General features: G+C 47.0%; 1 protein-coding gene across 3 annotated transcripts in view; it reads right to left on the bottom strand.

Moving 5' to 3' along the window:
* The window catches only part of si:dkey-11f4.7 (piezo-type mechanosensitive ion channel component 2), a 156381-nt gene that overhangs the window by 31344 nt on the left and 109011 nt on the right, over positions 1 to 16026 (bottom strand). For 2 of the 3 annotated variants that reach the window (XM_068000709.1, XM_068000708.1), the window contains exons 38-41: positions 12202 to 12390; positions 11218 to 11428; positions 6097 to 6229; positions 3767 to 3914 (exon numbers count right to left, since the gene is read on the bottom strand). In XM_068000709.1, the coding sequence (XP_067856810.1) occupies positions 3767 to 3914; positions 6097 to 6229; positions 11218 to 11428; positions 12202 to 12390 (681 nt within the window). The remainder of the gene's footprint in view (positions 1 to 3766; positions 3915 to 6096; positions 6230 to 11217; positions 11429 to 12201; positions 12391 to 16026) is intronic. The other variant, XM_068000710.1, reaches the window with a different exon arrangement.

Genomic DNA, 16026 nt, shown 5'->3' on the forward strand with positions numbered 1-16026 from the left:
AAATGTTGGCGTATTGGGGTGCGAATTTGGTCCCCATGGCTGTTCCGTGTGTTTGGGTAAAGAACTGGTTATCGAAGGTGAAGACATTGTGATCCAGGATGAAGCGGATGAGTTGTAGGATGGCGTCTGGAGATTGGCTGTTGTTGGTGTTGAGTACTGAGGCTGTTGCAGCGATGCCGTCATCGTGGGGGATACTGGTGTAGAGTGCCGAGACGTCCATCGTGGTGAGAAGTGTTCCTGGTTCAACTCGTCCGTGGGTGCTGAGTTTTTGTAGGAAGTCTGTAGTGTCGCGACAGAAGCTGGGGGTTCCCTGTACGATGGGTTTCAGGATGCCCTCGACGTATCCAGAGAGGTTCTCACACAGGGTTCCGTTGCCTGATACGATAGGACGTCCGGGTGTGTTGGCTTTGTGTATCTTTGGGAGGCAGTAGAAGTCTCCCACGCGGGGAGTACGTGGGATGAGAGTGCGTAGGATGCTTTGAAGGTCTGGATCGAAGGTCTTGATCAGTTTGTTGAGCTGGTGGGTGTGTTCTTTGGTCGGATCTGCGGGTAACCGTCTGTAGTGTTCCTGGTTGTCCAGTTGTCGGTATGCTTCTTTGCAATAGTCCGTTCTGTTCTGTATGACAATGGCTCCTCCTTTGTCCGCTGGTTTGATGACGATGTTGCGGTTGGTCTTGAGAGCGTTGATGGCGTTGCGTTGTGCTCGGGTGACATTCTGGACTGTCTTCTGAGTGCGCCTGATGAATCTGGCATTGACGGATTTCCTGACAGCTTGGGCATACATGTCAAGCTGAGGGTAGCGACCCTCCGGAGGAGTCCAGTTTGACTCTTTCCTCTTCGGTTGCTGTACCGTGGATCCCTCTGTCTGCTGTTCTGGATCATCCTACAACTCATCCGCTTCATCCTGGATCACAATGTCTTCACCTTCGATAACCAGTTCTTTACCCAAACACACGGAACAGCCATGGGGACCAAATTCGCACCCCAATACGCCAACATTTTCATGCACAAGTTCGAGCAGGACTTCTTCACTGCACAGGACCTCCAACCAACGCTATACACCAGATACATCGACGACATTTTCTTCCTATGGACCCACGGCGAAGAATCACTGAAGAGACTACACGATAACATCAACAAGTTCCATCCCACCATCAAACTCACCATGGACTACTCCTCAGAATCGGTTTCTTTCTTGGACACACAAATCTCCATCAAAGACGGGCACCTCAGCACCTCACTCTACCGCAAGCCCATGGACAACCTCACGATGCTCCACTTTTCCAGCTTCCACCCCAACCACGTCAAAGAGGCCATCCCCTATGGACAGGCCCTACGAATACACAGGATCTGCTCAGACGAGGAGGAACGCGATGGACACCTACAGACGCTGAAAGACGCCCTCGTAAGAACGGGATATGACGCTCGACTTGTCGATCGACAGTTCCGACGGGCCACAGCAAAGAATCGCATAGACCTCCTCAGAAGACAAACACGGGACGCAACCAACAGAGTACCCTTCGTCGTCCAGTACTTCCCTGGAGCGGAGAAACTACACCATGTTCTCTGCAGCCTTCAACATGTCATCGATGACGACGAACACCTCGCTAAGGCCATCCCCACGCCTCCACTGCTCGCCTTTAAACAGCCACCCAACCTCAAACAGACCATCGTTCGCAGCAAGTTACCCAGTTTTCAGGAGAACAGCGTCCACGACACCACACAACCCTGCCACGGCAACCTCTGCAAGACATGCCAGATCATCGACACGGATACCACCATCACACGAGAGGACACCACCCACCAGGTACATGGTTCATACTCCTGTGACTCGGCCAACGTTGTTTACCTCATACGTTGCAGGAAAGGATGCCCCGGAGCATGGTACATTGGCGAGACCATGCAGACGCTGCGACAACGGATGAATGGACACCGCGCAACAATCGCCAAACAGGAGGGTTCCCTCCCAGTCGGGGAACACTTTAGCAGCCAAGGACATTCAGCCACCGATCTTCGGGTAAGCGTTCTCCAAGGCGGCCTTCGAGACACACGACAACGCAAAATCGTCGAGCAGAAGTTGATAGCCAAGTTCCGCACCCATGAGGACGGCCTCAACCGGGATCTTGGGTTCATGTCACGCCACACGTAACCCCACCAGCAAAAAGGGGGAAAAAAATTATATGTTTTTAAAAATTCTCTCTCTCTCTCTCTCTGCCATTTTGAGTTTCTTTCTGCCTGCCTGTGTAATAGACACAATGTATATCTAGTGTACTGGGACGTGCTGTTCTCCGTGACTGGCCTGTTTGAATAACAACGACACCTTTTGATTGGTGTGATGCTGTCCCAACATAGTATAAGATATGCGATTTGAGAACCTTTTCATTCATTCATCTGACGAAGGAGATAATCTCTGAAAGCTTGTGATTTTAAAATAAATTTGTTGGACTATAACCTGGTGTTGTAAGATTCCTTACATTTGTCCACCCCAGTCCATCACCGGCATCTCCACATCTTGATCAATAAAGGTATTAATCAGGCATTTCAGTGTTTCCTGGTCCTCGAGCTTATATTAGGGAAAGGACACATGACTGTTCTTTAAACCCAACAACTAGATCAGGGTTATTTTCATCCCATTCATGATGTCTGACCATAATTAACGGACACAAGTGGTGAAGGTTTCTGTGAATGACATGGTGCACATATTCATCCAGACACAATAGAAAGCACATCGGGGTCCTAACCTGGTACAATATTTATTCCATGGCCTGTGAATGTGATTGAATATTTTTCCATATTCTAGATACTCTGTATTTCGAATCCCTCTCATAAGTGATTCTTAGTTCCTTATGGTCTCAAGAGTCTCTTCATTAGCCCCGAAGTCTAGGTAAACTTCGGATAGTGAGTCCGATAACAAACAGAAAACCTTTCTGTAAATTGGATTGATTCTATGGCAGAGCATCACAAACTTGATTTAGATTAATTAATTAACAAATTTATTGAGCAAAATAAACTGGACTTTTGTTGGGCAAGGGTATAAAGGGATATTGACCAAAGGCAGGTAAATGGAGTTGAGGTACAGATCAGCCATGATTGAATGGCAGTACAGGCTCGAGGGGCTGAATGGCCTACTTCTGTTCCTATGTTCCTAGATTGGCACCTGATGGGTAATTAGAGGGGTCGATAACTCGATAGTAAGTACTATTACTCATGGGGGGAATCCCTCCATGATCTGATACTTTTTTAAAATCTTCATTTCCAGGAATCCTCAGTGGAATATTAGTTCACCAGAGAACTGCCAAATCGGACAACCCAGCCACGTCTGGTCTGTACAACATTAGCAAAGAGGGGTCTCCATTTTGTGACACAGACATGGTGTTACCCCTCCCTCTTCCCCCGTCATCCATCCCCCACAGATGATCTGTGGAGGAGATCTCCAGGGCTTCACGGAGGAGGTAGTGATGAAGACTAATTAATTGTTTAAAAAAATACTGATCCTTTTCCTGGGTTCAGTCACAGATCGGAGTCACTCGTTTAACCGTTACCTTCAACGTGAACCCAAAGGAGCAGTGTTCCATTCCGTGAAGAAACTGAAACTGCTTGAATTAAAGGTCACTTTGGGCCACGATTGGGTTGGATGCAGTACCCCACGTAACTCCAGTCCCCAGTACACAGCTCAAATGTGTCCCAAAGACATCAATGCTGCTCTCTCTGTGACTGCAGATTTGAGCCAATAAGTTCAGCTGTAAGAGCAGAGTCCTTCACTTACTCCAAATGCCCAATATCCAAATATGATGACGATAAAGTTAATGACGTCGATCAGGAACATTAGTGCGTAGACATCACACACTGCATTATACTCGGGATGGATGATGTTGTAGAAGAATTGCCGAATAGGCAGATAGATCTGAAGAGCTCTGTAGGACACAAGAAAACAAGACATTGCAATGAATGTTTCACATAAATGCCAATCCTTTGAGAGAGGTTGTACCGATGTCCATTTTACTAATGCCACTAAGATCAGCGATCCTTTGTTCGTCCTAAGCTGCAAATACACTGCCCTGCACACACTTACTCCTCCCTGAACCCACACAGTGTTACATATCAAAATATGAAAAGGAAGGACAGAAAAAGGCCAGCTGGTCCATCGAGCCTTTCCCACACAGTCACGCTGCGACCAAGCATCATAACCCTCAGTACCCCCACCCAGCCGTGTAATGTCCTGGGAGAGGCAAAAAGAAACAGATTAAGAAAACCCGAGACAAACTGTGGGAAATTCCTCTCCGATCTCCGAAGGTGATTAAAAACGAGCTCCAGGAGATGCCAAGTGACCATAAGTTACAAAACCCAACATGCCACTTACCTTTTGTTCACAGCTATATCAGCCTCCTCCAGGAACACGTCCAGCTCCCTTTTCAACATTTATAGTGAATCAGCACGACTGTACGAGCTGCCAACTTATTCCAAAATCAAGTCTCATCGCTCTTGTCTTCTACTCTTTACTCATTCGTTCCCAGGTCCTCAAAACTGGAGAACTCCTCAGCTCTCTCACGCTGCTCCTCATCTTACAATCTACAAGCTTTGAAAACCCAAGCCCAGTCTGTCTATTGACTGCTCCCTGAATTATCTCATCTTTTTCTTTCTTTCACCTTTAAATCGTTATCATTCACCCGGGATTCTCAATTTTAATAAATGTTTTTATTGAGCAACAAAAGCCTTTGGTATCATTGAGAATTCAGTTCAATTTAGTCACATCAATAATCACTTGATAATCCAAACTCAAAAACTTTCACTTTTTAACCCCCATGATAAACAGACAAAAGTGGCAAGATTCCAACCCTCCTGTTTTATCAAAGTAATAATTCTTCACTACAACAACCTGTGCATCTCAATTAGGTTGCAGATGTTAATATTTTCTCCGTAAAATAATTTGTACTTTCTGTCTGCACTTATTGTGTTTTAGAGGGTCATTGGAAACAAGGACTGTCGACACAGGCTGAGTGATTTCCTCACGTAATACTGTCTGCCATCACCATGTTACTCCCCCCATCGCCATGTTACTCCCCCCATTGTCTTATTACTCTCCCCCAATCACCATGTAACTCCCCCCATTGTCTTGTTACTCCCCCCATCGCCATATTACTCTCCCCATCACCATATTACTCCCCCCATTGTCTTATTACTCTCCCCCAATCACCATGTTACTCCCCCCATTGTCTTGTTACTCCCCCATTGTCTTGTTACTCTCCCCCAATCACCATGTTACTCCCCCCATTGTCTTGTTACTCCCCCATTGTCTTATTACTCTCCCCCAATCACCATGTTACTCTCCCCATCGCCATATTACTCCCCCCATTGTCTTATTACTCTCCCCCAATCACCATGTTACTCCCCCCATTGTCTTGTTACTCCCCCCATTGTCTTGTTACTCCCCCATTGTCTTGTTACTCTCCTCTCAATCACCATGTTACTCTCCCCATCGCCATATTACTCCCCCCATTGTCTTATTACTCTCCCCCAATCACCATGTTACTCCCCCCATTGCCTTGTTACTCCCCCATTGGCTTGATCCCCCCCCCACCACCCCCCAAAATTGCCAAGTTGCTCTTAATGTCATGTTGTCTCCAAAGTAATTTTCTTCAGTCACTATATTGTCTCCTATCACCATGCTGGCCCAAATCATCATGTTATCATCCTCCCACCCCACCCCCCACAAAGAGAGAACACCTGGTTGAGAAATATTTATAAACTGTTGCTATCTGAGAGATCCGTGGGTTTCATTTATTCTGTGTGCTGTTTCTATTTTAAACATTGTTGAAACAGGAATTTATTTAAGTGCCTTATCTGGTGTGCCAGAAACAGTGGCCAGAGGACATTAAACCCTCAGACTGCCTTGATCAGGGGAGAACTCCACTTAACAAATAAATAAAAACACTTTATTAAAACTCAGCCCCAAGTTTCTTGGTAATGTTCTGGTTTCCTTGTGTTGAAAAGACCTCCCACCCGTTAGCCCAAGGGTGTAAGAATATTTGGAGCTATAGATAGAAGTGCAGGGTGTCCAACTACACTTCACGTTGGAGAAAGGCGGGAGCTCCTTACAGGACAGTGATGTATCTTCTCGCTGTGCTTGTCTTCTCCTTTAGCTGCTCCTTGATGGTCTCTTTTAATCGCTTGTTGGCCTTTGGTGATTCCCTTTTCTTCTTTTTGGCTCTCTTTGAAGCTTTTTTTGTGTCTGAAGAGAAAGGCAACAGACAGTCAGAGTGATTCCATTCCACAAGAGCCAGAAATTAATACTCCGAAAATTTGTTCACCACCACTCTCCCATTCCACATAGAAACATAGCAACAGGAGGAGGCCATTCAGCCCCTCGAGCCTGTTCCTCCATTCAATTAGATCATGGCTGATCTGTTCCTCAACTCCATTTACCTCCATTTACCTCCATATCCCTTGAATCCTTTACCCAACAAAAATCTATCAGTCTCAGTCTTGAAAGCTCCAACTGTCCCAGCATCTACAGCCAAATTTCTACTACCCTTTGTGTGGAAAAAGTGCTTCCTGATTTCCCTCCTAAAAGGCCTAACTCTAATTTTAAGATTCTGTTGCCTTGTTCTGCATTCTCCCACCAGAGGAAATAATATCTACCCTATCAAATCCATTTTACATTTTAAGTACCTCCATAAGGTCAACCCTCAATCTTCTAAACGCAAGGGAATACAAGCCAAGATTATGCAACCTGGTCTCATAATTTAACCCTTTAAACCCTGGCATCATTCTGGTAAATCTGCACTGCACCCCCTCCAAGGCCAATACATCATTCCTGAGGTGCAGTGCCCAGAACAGAATGCACTACCCTAGATGGGGTCTGACCACATCCTCAGTGCGATTGCTCTCTGATGTAACACATGCCTTAGTTTAACCCTCTCACATCCCACCCTGCTCACTAGCATGGTCTGATATAGCTCTGTCTCACTATAACACTACTGCGCCTCATATCACAGCACTGTGAAAGACTGCACTCCTCATTAATATTAAGCATCTAATATTACACATCGCCAATAGAGAACCCATATCAAGCCCACTCTCTACAGCATGCTCCTCACTGTAGAAACCCTGAGTTAACAAGACCTTTCCTCCTCCGCACGTGTTGTCCGGGAGTCAGTCGGGAGCACACCAGAAGTGTGCTCTGTTACACTGACAACTTTGGTATCCATACTTCCTCTGGAACCCTACAGTGGAGTAAGCGTACACTGGGAGCACAAATGGGTGTAGGACCAGTCAGGAAAAAAAAAGTCTGGGAGCTGCCTAGGTCTTAAAGGCACCAGCACTATTAAAGGGGCAGGTGCAGTTAAAGCCACATGGGACAGCCAAAAGGAATTTGATTTTTTTTTAAGATAATGGGGCAGGATTTCAATCTGGACACCTGCTGAAGATGAATGGTAAGTTCTTAAATTAATGTATGTGTGCTAGAAGCTGTGAATTAGTTGCACGGACTAGCCTTCTCTGTATTCTCTGGAGTATAGAAGATTAAGGGGTGATCTAATTGAGGTGTTTAAGACAATTAAAGGATATGATGGGGTAGATAGAAAAACTATTTCCTCTGGTGGGAGAGTCCAGAACAAGGGGGCATAATCTTAAAATTAGAGCCAGGCTGTTCAGGGGTGATGTCAGGAAGCACTTCTTCACACAAAGGGGAGTGGAAATCTGGAACTCTCTACCCCAAAAGCTGTTGAGGCTGGGGGTCAATTAAAATTTTCAAAACTGAGATTGATAGATTTTTAATAGGCATCGGTATTAGGGGTTACAAAACCAAGGCAGAGAAGTGTGAAGTGATATGTTTTGGCAGGAAGAATGAGGAAAGACAATATAAATTAAATGGTACAATTCTAAAGGGGTTGCAGGAACAGAGAGACCTGGGGGTATATGTACACAAATCTTTAAAAGTAGCAGGACAGGTTGAGAAAGTGGTTAAAAAAGCATACAGGATCCTGGGCTTTATAAATAGAGGCATAGAGTACAAAAGCAAGGAAGTTATATTGAACCTTTATAAAACACTGGTTCGGCCACAACTGGAGTATTGTGTCCAATTCTGGGCACCGCACTTTAGGAAGGATGTCAAGGCCTTAGAGAGGGTGCAGAAAAGGTTTACTAGAATGGTTCCAGGGATGAAGGACTTCAGTTACGCGGATAGACTGGAGAAGTTGGGATTGTTCTCCTCAGAGCAGAGAAGGTTGAGAGAAGATTTAATAGATATGTTCAAAACCATGAAGGGTTTAGATAAAGTAAATAACGAGAAACTGTTCCCATTGGCGGAAGGGTCGAGAACCAGAAATCATAGATTTAAGGTGATTGGCAAAAGAACCAAAGGCGACATGAGGAAAAACATTTTTACACAGCGAGTCGTGTTTGACAAATGTGTTAGTTTTTTGAGGGTGTAACTAGCAGGGTAGATAAAGGGGAACCAGTGGATGTAGTATATTTGGATTTTCAAAAGGCATTCGATAAGGTGTCACATTAAAGGTTGATACACAAGATAAGGACTCATGGGGTTGGGGGTAATATATTAGCATAGATAGAGGATTGGTTAACGGACAGAAAACAGAGAGTAGGGATAAACTATTAAATATTGGTGATCAAAGTGATTTGGGTGTCCTCGTACAAGAAACACAGAAAGTTAGCATGCAAGTAGAGCAATCAATTAGGAAGGCAAATGGCATATTGGCCTTTATTGCATGGGGGTTGGAGTACAATGGGAAGGAAGTATTGCTACAATTGTACAGGGCTTTGGTGAGAGTACTATGTACAGTTTTGGTCTCCTTATCTAAGGAAAGATATATTTGCCTTAGAGGCGGTACAACAAAGGTTCACTAGATTGATTCCTGGGATCAGAGGGCTGTCCGACAAGAGATTGAGTACAATGGACCTATACTCTCTGGAGTTTAGAAGAATGAGAGGTGATCACATTGAAACATACAAGATTCTGAGGGGGCTTGACAGGGTAGATGCTGAGAGGTTGTTTCCCCTGGCTGTACAGTCTAGAACTAGGGATCATAGCCTCAGGGTAAGGGGTCGACCATTTAAGACTGAGATGAGGAGAAATGTCTTCACTCAGAGGGTTGTGAATCTTTGGAATTCTCTACCAGAGGGCTGAGGATGCTCAGTCATTGAGTATATTCAAGGCTGAGATCAAGAGATTTTTGGACTCTAGGGAAATCAAGGGATGTGGGGATAGTGCGGGAAGTGGAGTTGAGGTCAAAGATCAGCCATTATCTTATTGATTGGCGGATCAGGCTCGAGGGGCCGAATGGCCGACTCCTGCATCTATTTCTTATGTTCTAATGATCTGGAATGCGCTGCCTGAAAGGGTGCTGGAAGCAGATTCAATTGTGGCTTTCAAAAAAAAATTGGATAAATACTTGAAGGGAAAAAAATTGCAGGGCTACAGGGAAAGAGGGGGGAAATGGGACTAATTGGATTGCTCTGACAAAGAGCCGGCATGGGCTCGATGAGCCGAATGGCCTCCTTCTGTGCTGCAACCATTTTATGATTCTATGATTGTAAGGCAGGTGGATGGAATTAAGATACAAGTCACCCATGATCTAATTGAATGACAAAATAGGCTCAAAGGGCTGAATGGCCTACTCCTGTTCTTATGTTCCTGTGACTTGCATAGTGGTGGTCTTCATGTTTACTTAAAGCTCCCATCTTCGGTGAATGAATTTGTGCTGCCGTGCCATGGCTGGGATGGCAGTAGTGCCCCAAGCAACAGTGTGGGCTGCTCTGCTGCCTGCCTCAGAGGGAGATGGTTGAGAGGGTGGCATAACGGTGCCAAGCAGTAGGTGGAGGAAGACAAGAAAGGGTATAAAGAGTGATGCCGCAGGAATAGGAGGTGGTGCTGGATTAACCGGGAGTCTTCCCTTTTTATTGGAGGTGGAATGGAGCAGGTGTTCGATCAAGGGGAGGGGAGATTCATACCCTGTGATAGGGAAACAGGTGGTTTGTGGCTCAGGAGAGGCCCAGGTGAAAGATATCAGCAGCTGCCAAGGGGGCTCGTGGCCGTTTCCCCTCATCTACCTCCAGATAAGCCATAGTACAGTGCTGGACCCGAGCTTCATCGCCAAGTGTGATGGACTAACAGCATTCTTCAGCAAGTACGAAACTAAAAACATTGCTTATTCAAAAAAGAAAATGAAAATAGCCCTTTCTTGACAATACCACCCGACAGATGAGGCTGGTTTTAAGTCGCTCCGCTGGACGGGGAGAGAGCCGGAAGTGCTCGGAAACCGCGGTGATGTAATTACCACTCCATTCCAACCCACCGCCATTTTCTACAGGCCTCCACACGGGTGGCCCATCAGCTGCCTGTGTCGGGCGGACGCCTCATTCCAATATGCTAATTGGGGTCCTACGATGGGTATAAGACACTGACGTAATTTGTCAGTGCCAGTGGGCAGAGCGTGTGCCGTGTACGACCCACCTATTGGTACCTGGCGTTGAGTGGCCTACCCGGTGATCCTTAAAAGGACCGCTGCAGGCGGCTCGGGAAAGTGTTTTTGTTTAAACAAAAGCTACTCCTCACCCCACCAAAATCTTCTTGTCCACTGGTGCCCTGTCTGTGCACCCCACCCCGTGACCGCCTCCCCCACCCCGAGGAAGCAGTGAGTGAACAAATCCTGGAACAATCAGCACACAGGGATAAAGTGGGTAAAGAAAGAATGGGAGACGGAACGTGTTTTATTTAGTGCCTTTTGACATCATCAGGACATCCCAAAAAAAGTCACAGCTACTGAATTGCTTTTGAAATGTAGTTACTGTTGTAATGTAGGGAAATGCGGTAGCCGATTTGCGTACAGCAAGATCCCACAGATAGCAATTGCGATAAGTGACCAGTGAATTTGTTTATATGGTGTTGGTTGAGGGATGAATGTTGGCCAGGACACTGGGGGAGCACCATGCTCCATCTTGTGGGCTGTGTCTGGGGGCGCGGGGCTGTGTCTGGGGGCGCGGGGCTGTGTCTGGGGGCGCGGGGCTGTGTCTGGGGGCGCGGGGCTGTGTCTGGGGGCACGGGGCTGTATGCACAGGTCTGGGTGTGTGCGTATGTTTGATGTATCTGGGTGTATTGTCAGTGTATAGCTGTGTCAGTGTGAGTCCAGTATAAAATTGAATTTGCTGAGCGTTCCTGGTTTGATTCTTCACTCCTTTTACCCACTCTCATTCTCTTACCTTTTCTAACCAGCCGTCCTGAGGATCGTCTGCAAACTTGCTTCCCCCCAGGAGACTGTGCCGTGCCCTGTAAGTTGATGGTTTGCATGATCTCCGTGTAGGTGTGGGCATTGTCCTCCTTCGCCTCGCCCAGTTTCTGATCCTTGCTTTGTTTCTGCTCCTTCTCAAAATGCCTCTCCTCCGCATCGTGGGAATCCCACAGGCCGTGGCACTGTCACAGGACGTGGGAGATTTGGAAGCAATGTTAATCAAACATCAACAAATGGAGAGAAAGACCATCCTGTCCTTGGTAACAGTCCGTCTTACCGGGTATGATCAGAAATTTCCTACTGACTAGGAATCTTTTCTCTGTACTTTCCCGTTTATCTATTCCCATCCTCGTCACCCCAGAAAGTGTTGGCTCTTGCTGAGGTACCTTACCTAAATGGCCATTCTTCACGTGCGAGCCTTGATACTGAGTGTCAACAGTCTATTCAAGCACAGGGGGTCAGCACAACTAGAGTCCATCCTGGTCTCCAAACACAAGCACTTTCCAGAAAAGCCTGGAAGCCACAGCACGAAGACTATGGGGATTTGCAGGGCTATGGGGAAACAGAGAGGGAGTGGGAGTAATTGGACAGCTCTTTCAAAGAGCCGCACAGGCACGATGGAATAAAAAGCCTATCTCCTGTCATAGCCACCAATGTCAGAGGCGTCAGCCCGTATCGGGCGGCACAGAGTGTCTGGGAAAGTCCCCTCCTTCATCAAGACCCTTGTGATCTTGGAATCTGGGACCTCGGGCAGGGTTCACGGAGATTTGCCTTGTACATGTGATAGAGTGTGACCTTCGAGTGTGGCAGAGTGCGACCTTCGAGTGTGGCAGAGTGCGACACGACAAATGTGATACTTCGATTGTGACAGAGGTGTGCAAGTTACAAGACTTTTAGATAATAGTTAAATCGATGTTCCAATAAATGAATAGATTCAATGGTCCTGCACAATTACCTTCAGGACTGACCTGTGCAGGAACAGAGCCAGCAACTGGATAAGATCATAGTGCACATAGCCATCCTTTTTCTCAATGCCAATGATGTTGGGAAGATAGAAAGGCCGATCGAAATAAAACACTCGATAGGAGGTGCTGGTCCAAGGGAAGAATCCAAATTGAAAGCAGTACTTCACGACAACAGTGATCTGTATGGGAACAGGAGTAAGGAACAGTGAAATACTCAAGGGAGGGCCAGTAACACGCTCTGTACAGGAGCAACGGGCCAGTAACACGCTCTGCACAGGGGCAACGGGCCAGTAATACGCTCTGCACAGGGGCAACGGGCCAGTAACACGCTCTGCACAGGGGCAACGGGCCAGTAACACGCTCTGCACAGGGGTAATGGTCAGTTACATGCTCTGCACGGGGTAATGGTCAGTTACACACTCTGCACAGGGGTAATGGTCAGTTACACGCTCTGCACGGGGTAATGGTCAGTTACACACTGCACAGGGGTAATGGTCAGTTACACACTCTGCACAGGGGTAATGGTCAGTTACACACTCTGCACAGGGGTAATGGTCAGTTACACACTCTGCACAGGGGTAATGGTCAGTTACACACTCTGCACAGGGGTAATGGTCAGTTACACGCTCTGCACAGGGGTAATGGTCAGTTACACGCTCTGTACAGGGGTAATGGTCAGTTACACACTCTGCACAGGGGTAATGGTCAGTTACACACTCTGCACAGGGGTAATGGTCAGTTACGCACTCTGCACAGGGGTAATGGTCAGTTACGCACTCTGCACAGGGGCAACGGGCCAGTAACACGCTCTGTACAGGGGTAATGGTCAGTTACATGCTCTGCACGGAGTAATGGTCAGTTACACACTCTGCACAGGGGTAATGGTCAGTTACACGCTCTGCACGGGGTAATGGTCAGTTACACACTGCACAGGGGTAATGGTCAGTTACACACTCTGCACAGGGGTAATGGTCAGTTACACACTCTGCACAGGGGTAATGGTCAGTTACACACTCTGCACAGGGGTAATGGTCAGTTACACACTCTGCACAGGGGTAATGGTCAGTTACACACTCTGCACAGGGGTAATGGTCAGTTACACGCTCTGCACAGGGGTAATGGTCAGTTACACGCTCTGTACAGGGGTAATGGTCAGTTACACACTCTGCACAGGGGTAATGGTCAGTTACACACTCTGCACAGGGGTAATGGTCAGTTACGCACTCTGCACAGGGGTAATGGTCAGTTACGCACTCTGCACAGGGGCAACGGGCCAGTAACACGCTCTGTACAGGGGTAATGGTCAGTTACATGCTCTGCACGGAGTAATGGTCAGTTACACACTGCACAGGGGTAATGGTCAGTTACACACTCTGCACAGGGGTAATGGTCAGTTACACACTCTGCACAGGGGTAATGGTCAGTTACACACTCTGCACAGGGGTAATGGTCAGTTACACACTCTGCACAGGGGTAATGGTCAGTTACACACTCTGCACAGGGGTAATGGTCAGTTACACACTCTGCACAGGGGTAATGGTCAGTTACACACTCTGCACAGGGGTAATGGTCAGTTACACACTCTGCACAGGGGTAATGGTCAGTTACACACTCTGCACAGGGGTAATGGTCAGTTACACACTCTGCACAGGGGTAATGGTCAGTTACACACTCTGCACAGGGGTAATGGTCAGTAACACGCTCTGTACAGGGGTAATGGTCAGTAACACGCTCTGTACAGGGGTAATGGTCAGTTACATGCTCTGCACGGGGTAATGGTCAGTTACACACTCTGCACAGGGGTAATGGTCAGTTACACACTCTGCACAGGGGTAATGGTCAGTTACACACTCTGCACAGGGGTAATGGTCAGTTACACACTCTGCACAGGGGTAATGGTCAGTTACACACTCTGCACAGGGGTAATGGTCAGTTACACACTCTGCACAGGGGTAATGGTCAGTTACACACTCTGCACAGGGGTAATGGTCAGTTACACACTCTGCACAGGGGTAATGGTCAGTTACACACTCTGCACAGGGGTAATGGTCAGTAACACGCTCTGTACAGGGGTAATGGTCAGTAACACGCTCTGTACAGGGGTAATGGTCAGTTACATGCTCTGCACGGGGTAATGGTCAGTTACACACTCTGCACAGGGGTAATGGTCAGTTACGCACTCTGCACAGGGGTAATGGTCAGTAACACGCTCTGTACAGGGGTAATGGTCAGTTACATGCTCTGCACGGGGTAATGGTCAGTTACACACTCTGCACAGGGGTAATGGTCAGTTACACACTCTGCACAGGGGTAATGGTCAGTAACATGCTCTATACAAGGGTAATGGTCAGTTACATGCTCTGCACGGGGTAATGGTCAGTGACAGACTGCACAGGGGTAATGGTCAGTTACACACTGCACAGGGGTAATGGTTAGTTACACACTCTGCACAGGGGTAATGGTTAGTTACACACTCTGCACAGGGGTAATGGTCAGTTACACGCTCTATACAAGGGTAATGGTCAGTTACATGCTCTGCACAGGGGTAATGGTCAGTTACAGACTGCACAGGGGTAATGGTCAGTTACACACTGCACAGGGGTAATGGTCAGTTACACGCTCTGTACAGGGGTAATGGTCAGTTACACACACTGCACAGGGGTAATGGTCAGTTACAGACTGCACAGGGGTAATGGTCAGTTACACACTGCACAGGGGTAATGGTCAGTTACACACTCTGCACAGGGGTAATGGTCAGTTACACACTCTGCACAGGGGTAATGGTCAGTTACACACTCTGCACAGGGGTAATGGTCAGTTACACGCTCTGTACAGGGGTAATGGTTAGTTACACACTCTGCACAGGGGTAATGGTCAGTTACACACTCTGTACAGGGGTAATGGTCAGTAACACACTCTGTACAGGGGTAATGGTCAGTGACAGACTATGGTTAAGAGTAAAGGACAGTAGCACTCTCTACATAGTAGTGAGGAAGAGTGATGTAGTGAGGAAGAGTGATGTATTGTATATAAGAGTATGGGGCAATAACACACTCTATACAATAATAAATGACATTAACTCTCTCCATATACGTAACAGTCAGTCAATAAAAATAGCAGCAAGGGTAAAGGAATCAATGTGAGACAATGCCAGAGTTACATTACACACCTGGCGTATTGTTGCTGGGTTGGCATTTTCAGCATACTGGTGCGAAGAGGTCAGTATATCAATGGGGAAGGATATTGGTAGAGGCAGGTTTACCTCATGTTTAGCTTCATGAAATACACAAATGTACAATGGGTGGCATGGACTCTTTATGGATGTCATCAATATGTCAACCCGTTGGATCAAGTAGAGCCTGGCCACATACACTGTACAGTTGGCACCAATTTGCCCCAGCAAAGTAACCTTGACCCCAACTTCAGAAGAGTGCCTTCCACTGCACTGGTGTCACATTTCTGTTTCCTTCACCAGCCATTCCTATTGCCTGCCTAAGTGAAATTGCCCATTTGTGCGACTGCAATGGGGACTTTTGTGCTGCCATCGTCACAGCAGTCAGGGAGAGCAGGCTTAAATCTTATTGGGTTGAGCTGAATTCCAACCCAGGTCTCAGAGGTGCTATCCCATCATGCATTGTCTGCATATAGAAACATTAGGAACAGACTAGGCCATTCAGCCCCTTGAGCCTGTTCCGCCATTCAATTAGATCATGGCTGATCTGTACCTTTTTTTATTCGTTCATGGGATGTGGGCATCGCTGGCGAGGCCGGCATTTATTGCCCATCCCTAATTGCCCTTGAGAAGGTGGTGGTGA

The sequence above is a fragment of the Heptranchias perlo genome, chromosome 19 (assembly GCF_035084215.1).
Source record: "Heptranchias perlo isolate sHepPer1 chromosome 19, sHepPer1.hap1, whole genome shotgun sequence".
Classification (NCBI taxonomy): Eukaryota; Metazoa; Chordata; class Chondrichthyes; order Hexanchiformes; family Hexanchidae; genus Heptranchias; species Heptranchias perlo.